Source organism: Carassius carassius, chromosome 43 (genome assembly GCF_963082965.1).
Source record: "Carassius carassius chromosome 43, fCarCar2.1, whole genome shotgun sequence".
Lineage (NCBI taxonomy): Eukaryota > Metazoa > Chordata > Actinopteri > Cypriniformes > Cyprinidae > Carassius > Carassius carassius.
Window position 1 is genome coordinate 13,964,327 of NC_081797.1, and position 14,121 is coordinate 13,978,447.

The 14,121-nt window shown below is 35.0% G+C and overlaps 1 protein-coding gene across 4 annotated transcripts in view; it reads left to right on the forward strand.

Moving 5' to 3' along the window:
• The window catches only part of LOC132124689 (receptor-type tyrosine-protein phosphatase zeta-like), a 55,101-nt gene extending 45,841 nt beyond the window's left edge, over positions 1 to 9,260 (forward strand). For all 4 annotated transcript variants that reach the window (XM_059535815.1, XM_059535817.1, XM_059535818.1 and 1 more), the window contains 3 exons: positions 1,647 to 1,789; positions 2,607 to 2,742; positions 8,486 to 9,260. In XM_059535815.1, coding sequence (XP_059391798.1) covers positions 1,647 to 1,789; positions 2,607 to 2,742; positions 8,486 to 8,629 — 423 coding nt within the window. In that variant the 3' untranslated portion in view covers positions 8,630 to 9,260. The remainder of the gene's footprint in view (positions 1 to 1,646; positions 1,790 to 2,606; positions 2,743 to 8,485) is intronic.
• Positions 9,261 to 14,121: the final 4,861 nt, after the last annotated feature.

A 14,121-nucleotide genomic window follows, 5' to 3' on the forward strand; every position in this document is an offset into this window, starting at 1 on the left:
AAGAGAAGGTAACATACTAAAGCTGAGATAATCGATTCAGAGAGATGCAAATGAGAAATCTCTTTGCGTCATTTCTCCAAAATCATTCAATAACATGAGCACAGGCATCTGTTTTAAAGATTACAGCTGGTGCCAGCTGTACGATTGTGGAAAATATTAGGAGGAGCAAATGGCTGCTGACGAAAGTGAGAACAGTGTCTGTTAAACAACACATCTGGTGCTTTTCACACACTTAGCATCAAACCATCTGTATCTGCTGAAGCATATTGATCATAAACACACACTTAAAAAAATAAAATAAAATCATCCAAAAATAAAAATATGCTGATAATTTACTTACCCTCAGAGCATCCAAGATGTAGATGAGTTTGTTTCCTAATCAAACCAGATTTGAAGAAATTTAGCATTACATCACTTGCTCACTAACTTCTGCAGTGAATGGGTGCCGTCAGAATGAGAGTCCAAACAGCTGATATCACAATAATCCACTAGTAATCCATAAGACTCCAGTCCATCAGTTAATGAAGTGAAAAACTGAGTGTTTGTAAGAAACAAATTCACCATTAAGGTGTTTTCACTTTAAAAAGTCCCTTCAAAACACCAGTCCATAATCCATAACAACACTTCCTCCAGTGAAAAAGTCCATCCTCTGTTGTTCTGTCACATCAAAATCCACCAACGTATTTGGCAACCTTTGGGCTGCTTTCGCTTGTAAACAGTGCTTGATTTGTACAGATTTCTCTCCTGATTCAGACGAGATGACTTTTTCAGTGGAGAAAGTGATTAATACAGATTCGTATTTTAGCTGAAAAGCAGCACTAGGGCCCTATGAAATCCATTTTATTTTTTCCCAAATTCCATTTTATTTTTTTCAGTTTTATTTTTTCTAGACTCTAGACAGGTTTTAATGGTTAAATTAAAAATATTCATGACAAAAAATGTCGAATTAATTGAAATAATGAAACTTACACAATTTAACAGCAATTTATTAGAAGTCTAACAAAAATGACATTTTTAAGTTTTTTTTTTTTTTCAATTCTGTTTTTCATTCATTTTCTGGATTTCATTTTACAATAAATAAATTTGATAATTAAAAGCATCTCTAATTAATTGATTTTATATTTTTAAAAAGAAAATTCCAGAAATGCGTTGTATATTTTTCCGTTAGGCCTAAATATTCCTTAAAAATAATGCTCTATTAATAATTTTATTAGTAATAATACCATCATCATTGGTTTCTTCAAATTAAAGTAAACTTTTAATTTCTGTTTGTATATATGACAATATATATCTAAAAAGAAGTGGTAAAATGCTCATGAAGTGACTCTCAGAGCATTGTAGAGATTCTGTCCATGTGTTCATATATTGAGGCGGCAGAGGCTGAAGACAGTATGTGCCATTCATTCACACATGGATGTGCAGAACATGCAGGGTTCATATATAAATTAGTGTACTTACCTACTTTTGATGTATCCATCCAAAATGGGGCAGATTCCGTGATATTCCATGTCACACAGTCAATTCCATCTTTATGACAGGATTCCACGATTCTGTCCATGTTTTCCACATTGCAGAAATCATAGGGCCCTACGAGGGTTTGTAGTTCAAAATGTCTTAATGATGGATTTCTTTTCTCTCTTTTTCAGGATGATTTTGTTCTAGAAGTGAAGCATTACCGGGCTCCACACTGGCCAAACCCAGACAGTCCCATCAGTAACGTCTTTGAGCTGATCAACATCATCCAAAAAGAGTCCTGCTCCAAAGATGGACCTATGGTTGTACATGACGAGTGAGTTGCATCTGGCCCTGAAGGAGATGCACACTGCGTCTTGCACAAGACATGATTTATTTTATGTTCTTACGTTCTTGTTTTATGTTTTTATGAGCCTGCTGTCTGCATCGCCACATACCCCTGTCCAAAAAAACAGCAGGAATTTCCAGCCTGGTTTATGCTGGTCTATATGTTGGAACAGCTGTTAAACTTCAATGCTTCAATGCTATTTAAATGTGTCCTTTCTGAATAATTTGAATTCTTCCAAAAATATATAAAATAATAAAACAAGGTACTTGGCTACTCCACAGCGCTTCCACCAGAAATAGTCCAAATATAAAAACGTATTATAGGTGTGCTGTAGTGATTGAGGACAAGCCAAAAACTGGATTAATGATGTACTCGCTTATTATACAAAGTTCGTAAATTCTGAACACAAAAAAAGTTATGGACTGCAGCTTTAATTCATTTTTTTTGTAATGGGATCTTTGCAGACTATAAAATAACCCTCTTGAGGCTCCCTTGGAGCCCTTCAAATCAATTCTTTCCAGTAAATACTAGTAAAGTGTTTACTTATTGACATTTCAAGTTATATTATAATTTATATCATAATAATTATAATTTATGATATATTCCCTGAAACCTGTAAATCAGTGACTGCTTTATCCAAGACGGTGCTTGTCAAAACAAGGTATCTTATCAGACAGCATAAATTGGGAGCACACCTTTACTGCCTAAAAATGCTGTGTAGGTGGGCGGCTCACTTGAGTGAAGATCTGAACATGCTTTATCATTGATCTGTTTAATAATCTGTGTGCTGTCTGTGTTTGTGCAGGTGTGGTGGTGTGACTGCTGGAACGTTCTGTGCACTGTTCACTCTACTGCAACAGCTGGAGGCCGAGAGCGCACTCAACGTCTACATGGTGGCCAAGATGATCAACCTCATGAGGCCTGGAGTCTTCACTGACATGGTGAGGGTTCAGCTGCATGCTTTCATTATATATACAGTATATAATTTAAGTATTGGAACTGTAAAGACAAAATTGCTGTTTGCTGTGGAATCAAGAAATCTGTAAATATGATTAAAAGATGAACATGAGATAAAATTGTCACATTTTACTATTAGGTGTTTCAACACATACAGATTACAAACTAAGAAGATCATCACTTTTAGAGTTTCATCCTACATACAGTATATACCCTCTCAGTTTTAATGAGGACTTAATGTATGATGGCGGCAGTAGCAAAATGAATGCAGAAGTATACAGAAACATCTTGGCTACAAATAATCAAGAAAATGCCACCAAACTCATTAGAAAGCACTTCATATTGGACAGTGTTGGGAAGGTTACTTTGGAAATGTAATAGGTTACAGATTACAAGTTACCCTGTTTAAAATGTAATAGTAGTGTAACTTTTTCAATTACTTTATTAAAGTAATGTAACTAATTACTTTTGAGTACTTTTTGATTACTTTTCTAAATTTGTGAAAATTAAAGAATAATAAATGAAAGCATATACATCAACTTAAATACAGTTATCTAATAAGCATGTGACGTATTCTGTGTAATAAACTCCTGAAACATTGGTGTTTTTTTGAAACTGCTGTCTCTGTATATGATGATAGTTTTCTCAAAATAAGTAAAATGCACATGAAGTGACACAGAGCAGTTCTAGAAATTATGTTTATGTGCTCGTGTACTCCTATATTGATGCAGCAGAGGTTGAAAACACTGCGAGCTTCAGTAGGCCTATGTGTAGTAAATGAAACCATGTCTTTGCCATTAATTTACAGGAGGGGCGGCCTGGGAAAAAAATTCAGACTGGAAAATTCAAACTCATACAAACCAGTTCATGGACAAAACTATTTTTTGTTTGGACCTGACATAAAAAAGGTTTAAATCTTTAATTTGGGGACATGCAAAATTATTAAAAGTTCTCTCCTGAACTGCACCTTCACTTCCATTTTTCTCTTCAGTCTCTTTATTTTGCCCTGTTATCCATCTCTCTCATGACTTTAATACTCAAGATTGAACAAAACTATACTTTACAATACAATACTCTACAATACTACAATATCTTTATAGAAAAATCCTAATACTGTACACGAGTCATGTTTTTCCCTTACAAAAAATTACCATGCTTTTATTAGCCTATAAAATAACCTTGTTTTTTTTTTGTTTTTTTTGCAAATGGATTTTTATTTATTTTGAAATAAATACATTTGTAAAATAATTTTACATTTTTGGTTATCACAGTTAAACAATAGTAACCATTTTCTCTGGATTTATAGTTAAATATTAAAATGTTAATTTTCGTAAGGGTTGTGTTGTTGTCTGTCGTAGCCAGTGTTGGGGAGTAACTAGTTACATGTAACGGCGTTACGTAATTTAATTACTAAATTAATGTAACTGTAATCAGTTACAGTTACTAAGAAAAAATGAGTAATTAAATTACAGTTACTTTTGAAAATTTTAACGATTACAAAGGGGATTACATTTGAATATTTACACATCCTCATACAGCTTATTTCTTTCCCAAATTGCACTATATGGCCCATGACGCGGAAAACACAGTCTGCTTCGTAGAATCCAGTCAGAAAAACGGAATTCAGCCTAACGCGGATGGAATATGCCACATTTTGGAAGAATAATTCAAAAGTAGGTCAGTACACTTGAATCAAAACGCGATATGGGAGTGTCTGTGAATATTAAGCCGCAAAATGACCATCTATGAATCCAGCACTTTCTGCGTGTCTGTGGAAACCTGGCGCTGACTGGCCATCGGGAGAACCAGGACAATTCCCGGTCGCCTGGCAGATTTGGCCCGCTATTTTAATATTGTTATTCTATAATTGCACGCAGAATGTACTAAAGCGATTATTTCCGAATCCGTCATTCGATAATTAAATCTAATTAAATCACAATTTAGTCGTGACTGGCAATGGTTGGGCGCACGCGCTCTCCGCGCCTCTGACGAACGGTTTGGATCAGACTCCAAGTAATCAATACGAGAGAGAGAGAATAGAGTGAACTGTGGAAGCACAGCTGGAGCAGAGAAGCGACACTTCTGTTCAGGGTTTCAAGTGCAGGTCAGTTTTATCTGTAAATATGCTATTGTAGTTTTGACTTTGTTTACTTAGTCAAGCAGCAGCAGCACATTGCTCACACTCACTCAAAATACTGTATAAATTACATCATTAATATCTATTGTAATGTTACAGTAGTAATTTAGCAGACAAATAATCATATTTTATCATAGGTTTAGGGGGAGCTAATGCAGACAAAAACACAACCCTTAGGAAAATTAATGTAGGCTAGCCTATGGTATGGCACTAACCATAGTTTAGTGAAAAAAATATAGAAATGTCCACAACACTGCTTCTAACTCCCATGTTTAGCAGTGTTGCGGACATTATTAATTTTTCACTTCAGTAGTTTCTTTTGTCCTGCACCTGCCAGAAGGTGGGATGTGCACACAATTACTTATTTAACACTAACCGTGGAGTTTAACCATGGAATTTGTAGTAAAAATAAATACAAGTGGTAATTAATTTGCCAAAAAAACAAAAATGCACTTACAACATGGTAAAAGTAAAATAAAAATCTTCAGTATTAAAGTCATGAGAGGATGGATGGATAATGGAAGTGAAGGTGCAGTTCAGGAGAGAACTCTAAACTAAATTATATTGCATCTCTCCAACCTAAGGATTTAAATCTTTTTCATGTCAGGTCCATACACAAAATAGGGTTGTCTATGTTTCAGAATGTGTTTTGGGTGTATGAGTGTGAGATTTCCCAGCCTAATTTTTGAACACAAACATAATTTCTAGAACTGCTGTGAGTCACTTCAATAAGAATTTTACTTATTTTGAGAAACTATCATCATACAAAGAGACAGCAGTGTTTCAAAAAGACACCAACGTTTCAGGAGTTTAGTACAGAAAATAGGACACATGCTTATTAGATAACTGTGTTTGAGTTGATGTATATGCTTGTATTTTTTTATTAACATTTTTTCCCCAAACCATTGTTAGATTACAGTGTTTCCTGTATGCAAAGATTTGGTTTCAAAAACAGTATCTATAAACTATTTCTTTAGATTTTAAATCTGCATTGAACTTCAGATCAATCTCAAAGTAAAATGCAGTACTAAAGTCTAATTATGTGTTGGATGTGTTCAAATGTGATCATCTTAATTCAAGTGATGAAGGATGGTATAAGTCTGATAGTCTTGAGCACTACTTTAAGGTTAAACCTGCATGGTGTAAAATGTTTGAAAATGATTTACAGTTGCCAAAAAACATTCATTAGAAACTTAGAAAAGTAATCAAAAAGTACTCAAAAGTAATTAGTTACATTACTTTATTAAAGTAATTAAAAAAGTTACACTACTATTACATTTTAAATAGGGTAACTTGTAATCTGTAACCTATTACATTTCCAAAGTAACCTTCCCAACACTGGTCGTAGCTCCCCCTAAACCTATAAAAAAAAAAATCGGAATTTTTTTTCAGCTAAATTACTACTGTAACATTACAACAGATAATAATGATGTCCTTTATATAGTATTTTGAGTGATGACTGATGAGCAACGTGCTGCTGCTTGATTAAATAAAGAAAAAAACAAAGACAAAAAAGCATCTTTACAGATGAAACTGACCTAAAACCCTGAACAGTAGTTCTGCTTCTCTGCTCCAGCAGTCCACTCTATTCTCTCTCTCTCTCTCTCTCTCTCTCTCTCTCTCTCTCGCATTGATTACTCGGAGTCTGATCCAAACCGTTTGGCGGAGGCGCAGAGAGCGCGTGAGTCATGATTAACAATTCATGACTTATTAGAGATTTAATTATCAAATGGCGGATTCGCAAATGATCGCTTTAGTACATTCGGCAGGCAATTATACAATAATGATATTAAATAGTGGGGCAAAATCGGCTGCCAGGCCACCGGGAATTGTCCCGGTTCTCCCGGTGTCCAGTCCGCGCCTGATTTCCACAGACACGCAGAATGTGCAAGTCATATATTGCATTTTTGGGGCTTTATATTCACAGACACTAGTCCATGTCATGTTTTGATTCAAGTGTACTGACCTACTTTTGATTTAGTCATCCAAAATGTGGGATATTCCGTCCGCGTTAGGCATTCCGTTTTTATGACTGGATTCTACGAACCACACTGTGTTTCCGCATCCCGGAAATTATTAGGGCGTATGTCTCAGAATAGTCAGTGCAATTTGGGAAATAAATCAGTTAAATCTGTATGTGGATGTGTGTAAATATTCAAATGTAATCCCCTTTGTAATCGTTAAAAATTTCATAAGTAACTGTAATTTAATTACTCATTTTTTCTTAGTAACTGTAACTAATTACAGTTACAATAATTTTGTAATTAAATTACGTAACGCCATTACATGTAACTAGTTACTCCCCAACACTGATATTGGATCAGGACAATGACCCAAAACAAGGACTTTATCATGGCAAAGAAATGTAAAGTCTTAGATTGCCCAAATCAATCTAAATTAAATCAATTAATTTCACCAGCTGAAGAGAAGACTAAAGACAGAAACTCCCCAAAACAAGCCACAGTTGATACTGGATGCATTCAAGGCATTAAAGGATGTCTATGGGTTGCAGACTCACTGCTCTGATTGCATGCAAGTGATCTGCAACTAAATATTAGCTTTATAATAAAAGTAATGGTTCCAATGCTTATGCTCACATCAAATAGTGGGATGAACTTGCTGTCCTTTTTATTTGGTAAAACATGTATGTGTAGGAAACAGCTCATAATAAAATGACATATTCATTCATCTTTTAATCACATTTACAAATGTCTTGACTCCACTGCAAACAGAGTAATTTTGTCTTTACTATATTCCAATACAATATATTTCTCTTTACATATATAAACATTATACATTCATATAATTGTTATATATGTCAAGGGAAAAATCCTAAATATTAATTATAATATGTATTAGAATAAAATTTGTGTATATATTTATATGTATGGTAATAATGTAATTATACAAATAATTATAATCCATAATTATTACATTTAAATGTCAAAACTCATATCTCTCTCTCTCTCTCTATATATATATATATAATTTTATATATGTAAAGAGGGAAAATAATAAAAAATATAGATCATTTTGAACCATTCAATGTATTTTTGGCTATTGCTCCAAATATGCTCCAGCGACTTAAGACTGGTTTTGTGCTCAAGGGTCACACATAAATATATATATATATTCCCTCTTATATATTAGATATATTTTGATATATTGCAGTTATATATATAATGTAAACATTTTAATAATAATTTTATTGGGTCTATAAAATATGTCTATATTTTATTTCTAGGTTACACATTACGTCGTTTTATTTATTTTTATGTGAATATTAATCTTTTACAGTGTGTACATTATGAGCTCTTTTATATTTGAAGATATTTATTTTTGTAATGTTAGTATTTTCCATGTGTCTGCAGTCTATTGGCATTGAAACATTTTAAAAGAAATGTCGGATTTCTTTCTTTATTTTTGAGTTGGCAGCAATTCTGATTAGGAAAAGTCAGTCGTTAATAATCCTGCCCTGAGGTGGAATTAACTCAAATCCACAAGGGAAATGTAATATTTTGAGTGGTATGTTGTGGTCAAATTACCAACATGTTCTTGTTTTTTAATTTGACATTTTTTTGGTGGGATAGGATCAGTATCAGTTCCTCTACAAAGCCATTCTGAGTTTGGTCAGCACCCAAGAAGATGAGCGAGCGCTTCAGTCCTCCGATAACAACGGCACGGTCCCAGGAGGCGTCTCGAGTGCGGCCGAGAGTCTGGAATCCTTGGTGTAACCATAGTGACGAGCCGGCACAGGAAAAAGACTGTGTTTCTTTTTTTTTTCTAGCAAAGAAAGATTGTTTATCCCAGTCCATCTCTGAACTGATAGCGCTCTGCTGGATGCAGTGCAGGCATTAAATGAGTGCCTTTGTACACTCCACGTTTTTATTCATTGTTTCTCTCTAAAATCGCCACCTTCTGCTAATGTCTTACGTACTAATGTCTTCTCATAGAGTCATATTTATTGGCTTAAAAGCTTGTTTAAAGGGAAAACACCTTTTTTTATTAATCTATTTTTTGTAGTAGAATTTCAGCCACTGTTTTTTATACATATATACAAAGAAAGTGGGAAAATCAGTCATGGATAAAGGGCAGGAAATAATATTCTAATGTGTAAATAATATTACAGCAACCACGTCAATGGACCAAATTTCTATTTATGTCTAGAATTTTATATTTGAGGCACTAGTGCTGTAAGAAATGGCTGCATTTGAATAATTTAGTCACATTTGGAATGTTTTAATATTTCTGATGCCGCGCTGTTTTGTTACTGACGTACTGTAAGATGATGCGTTACATACTGACACTGTTTAGCTGTACGAGATGTTTTTGTCTGTTCGTAGGATTAAACGAATCAAGAAAGCACGCAAGGAGACTGGTCTTGTGTTTACTCTTGGATATTCATATGTTTAGAAATGCATTGACTTTTGATTTTAAACCCAAAACACTAATTGCATATGTAGTGTTTTCAAATAGCCTTGTGCATTTTTGTTACCAGTTTCATGCTTTAGTTTTGTCTTCACAGTCTCCATAATAAAATATTGTCTAATATTCTGGTTTTCATCTGCCCTCGGGACAGACTCGTGTTGATTACAGTCTCCAGACAGCAGCCGCTTGCCTCATGTCAGCTGTTCATTCTGAACTCGCTTTTTCTTGTAACCTCGGCATGTTGACTGCCAAGCCACAAGAAGATCAGATCAACAGTCCTTCAGTTCTCCATCTGGCCCAAGAGGCCAGGAAAAGAGAACAAAGGCAGGTTTCCTTAAAGACGTTTGTCAAATAGGGTTGTTTTTCAATTAACTTCTGCTCTGGCCCTTCTCAAATTCATCATCGAGACGGTGCTTCTGGGAACGATCAGGTTACTCCTTAAGCCACCGCATCTTCAGGAACCGATTATTATAAGTCCACGGCTTAAGGGTTTGGTGTCGAAGATGACAGCTACATGAGTTATGACATAATCCCTTTGAAGAATTGCTTGTAATTATTCCTCTATTCTAATCCAAAAGGCCTTTTGCAGAAAAATATGGGTCAAATGGCCAGACACGGTCTTGAGGGGCTACTGGTACCTTCATTTGCATTTTTAACTTCTAATAATTACAGCCCCAATTATCCTGCGCTTGGTGGCCTACTTTATAGTGACCAACACCAGAACAATGCAGACTAGGCCACCAAGCAGTCAACAAGAGCCAAAGGGGGGGGGGGGGGGGGGTGGAGGGTCATTTCCTCTGTTCTGTCTAATGGAGATGACTAACAGTAATTTAGATGCTTATTTGAAGAATGAATAGAAAACAATGAGAGAATGCAAACGTTTTAGAAAACAATGAAAAAATGCAAATGTTTTATTGGACAAAAGCAAGTTTTAAAACTCATTCTCCAGAAGTTCAAAAGAACAGTATTGATTTGAAATGGTAATATTTAAATGTTTTTACTCTCATTTTTGATCAATTAAAAGATAATAGTCCTTGCTAAATAAAAAATATTAATTTATAAAATCTATCTATCTATCTATCTATCTATCTGTCTGTCTGTCTGTCTGTCTGTCTGTCTGTCTGTCTATCTATCTATCATCCGTCCATCCATCCATCCATCCATCCATCCATCCATCCATCCATCTATCTATCGTCTGTCTTTCTATCTATCTATCTATCTATCTATCTATCTATCTATCTATCTATCTATCTATCTATCTATCTATCTATCTATCTATCTATCTATCTATCTATCTATCTATCTATCTATCTATCTATCTATCGTCTGTCTTTCTATCTATCTATCTATCTATCTATCTATCTATCTATCTATCTATCTATCTATCTATCTATCTATCTATCTTTCTATCTATCTATCTATCTATCTATCTATCTATCTATCTATCTATCTATCTATCTATCTATCTATCTATCTATCTATCTATCTATCTATCTATCTGTCTTTCTATCTATCTATCTATCTATCTATCTATCTATCTATCTATCGTCTGTCTGTCTAATAATGGGTACAGTTATATTTTGACATTTCTGTCTAATGAAGATGATAAACAATATTTTTGACATCTATTTGAAGAAAAACAAGAAATATAAAACAAAGAAAACAAACGTTTACTGGACAAAATATAGTTTTAAAACAACTATTTGGACATGCTAATCTTAAAATGGTCTTGATTATCATGCCACGTTATCTTATGAACGTTTGTATTACAGTTTTTCTCGATTGGTTTGGCTCATTTCTTGAAACCGAGATGACATTCTCAAAACCATAAGGTCATTTGGCCAAACAGTCTTACAGTTCTGCTCAACATTATAGCTCACTAGCAAAATCAAATAGCTTTCCCCAAACTCTTCTTCCATGCTTCAAAAGCAGATTCCTTTCCCATATAAAAGGTCAGTACAGTCAAAATAGCACAGATCCTTCTCAATTGCCTTGGCACATGTGCATTCATTTAGTGCTTTTGTCAAAATAACCTGGATGGTTTAGCACAACACCATGGATCCCCTGCAAAAGCTCATATCTCTCCCAAAACAGTTTATCCATGTGTCAAAACTAAATATCCTTCTCATATAAATAGTCAATGCCCCCAAAATGCATTATACCTTTGGCATTGTTTAAGCACTGCAAGTCAAAATGCTTAGACGTTTTGTCACTGAGGCACAGGTCTAGCAACAGAATACCACTATGAATAAAACTAAAAGATTTTACAGTAAAATCAGCCTCCAATAAAACACTCATACTCAAGGAAACTGTAAACATTTTTATTCGTACAAAGAAATGTTAACATTAGAGAACATACTGTGAAAAGAAAACATATACAGGATTCTGTAAATGTGAACAGTTATAAACACAAACAAAAAACAAAAAAAACTCTAGCCTACCATACTGTAAATAAAGTTTCAGAACTATAGTACAGTAATATTTTCAGTGGTCGCCATTGTCACCCTCTCTTTCCTGGCCACCATCCTCATCCTCCTGGCCATCGACGCGCTGCTCTCTGTTAGGCCATAAATTTTCATCCACATCGCAACGGATATTTTCTCTTGCGATGCAGCGAGGGAAGAAACGGCGTGAATGTCTCAACCATCCCCTACATTGATCCCCTGTGATGTCCTCACATGCAGCATCCATTGCATGCAGCAGGGCCCTCTGGTCTTGAGCCTGATGCTCATACACCCTCCACCTCCAAGCTGAAAAAAACTCCTCAATTGGATTTAGGAAAGGAGAGTAAGGTGGAAGAAACTCCATTAGCATCCGGGGATGGGTGGTGAACCAGGTTCTGATGCGTGGGCCACGGTGGAAGTTCACATTATCCCACACAATGACATAATGTGGTAGCTGAGGTCCTTCTTCACCTCTCTCATTTTCCGGGATCAGATCAGTATAAAGGTGGTCCAAAAAATTGAGGAGCTTTTGTGTATTGTAGGGCCCTAAACTGGGAATGTGTGTGGCCACACCTCTTTCTGATATAGCGGCACACATTGTTATATTTGCTCCTCGCTGGCCTGGGACATCCACAGTGGCACAGTACTTGTACATAATCATTTGAAAAAAAGCACAGAGTCACTTGAGACATGTACTAAAGCATTTGCAATTTGATAAAACCAATGAAAAATGACATTCTGTTGTGAACAATTGCAAGGTGGTTTGGAGATTTGTCCATGTTATTTTGAGAATGTCATCTCGGTTTCAAGAAATGAGCCAAACCAATCGAGAAAAACTGTAACATTTGAAAATGAGAAAAATCTAATAGAATTTGCGACAGTGCCAAGTTTCACATTTAAGAAAAATTTAATTGACACGATGTTAAAGCCTTGCAGATTTGATCAGAAGTACTCAACATGACTTCATGTTTTGCATAAATATGATGCTTCTGTTTGTTTTGAACTCAACTGAGGCAGACATTCATTTAAATGCTTTAAGCACAAGGGTAAGAAACCACTGATGGCGTATAAAGTTTATTTTCAATGCCAGGAAGTGGAAATGGGACGGTTCCATGTCAAAGTGCTTTGTGGGAGTTTATTTGCACTCCCAATTTATGAGAACATTGATAAGAATGTCTAGAGATTGTCTAAATCTACTTTTAGATGCGAGTTTGAAAACAAAAGTACTAACCACTGGACCACTCTGAACTCGACAGTATCTGCAAGCGTTCATTGAGGAGTATGTGCGGTGATGGATGTTTGTGTTTCATTACACACGTGTGGCACAGAATGAGTGAATTTGGAGATTTATTTTAACATTTAATATTTTAAGAAATAGTGCAAAATGAAGAGCAGACTGCAACCTACTGATGTCATTTCAGTGGAATGAAACTAGGGATGCATGAAATATCACTGATATAGCACTATAATATACTATATAGCAAATAAATTACCTCCAAATGATCATTGCCAGCTGGTCTACCTGTTATTGAATACGAATAAAATAAAATGTTAAAATTAAAACACAATGAGCTTTGTCTTATTTTTGTAAAAGTTATATTTTCCATGTAAACTTTAGAAAAAAAAACGTTTAGAAATGAAAGTTGACCGTTGATTGTTTAATAGCAGGCCTATGATTGTTTGTTTGTGGGGGAAAAATATTCTTTTCCAGTCTTTTCCAGAGAGAAAAAAACCCCCAAAAATAACAAAAAATTTATGAATGTGCTGATATTTTTTGGATTTGCATATTTTACACATGTATATTCCCAATAAATATATATTTTTTGTTTATATAAAACAAAAAAGTTAAGAAATAGCTTAATTTGATACACACTGAGAACTTGACTTAATCTCACAAAATGTAGTATAATATATAACACTGTGCAAAAATAACACTTTAGAAGGTTTGAGGTATAAATAATTTGTATTGGCCCAACTTTATATATTGGTGTATCTCTAAAGGTAATTGACTGTTAAATGAGCATTTCAAGCTGAGTTGCACTGACTGTTGAGCACCATATGGGCTGCAATAGCTGCTGGATAGCCCAAGGTTTTGGCCATTGGGATTGGGATCCATTGGGATCCTCGTAGACCACCAGACTGATGTGTTTGGTCTCCAGCTCACCCGTTGGGTGTCTGATTCCAAAATCGTTCCTCATGACGATCATATCGTGCTCACCTTTTGCTGCGAGGGACAGAACGATCCAAAAACAGCAATCATTTATCTGGAACTTGACTTCAGGATTAGTTTAAGACATTTAACAGAATTACAGATGGGATGATCTTCAGAAACACATGCTGAATCTTCAAAGCTC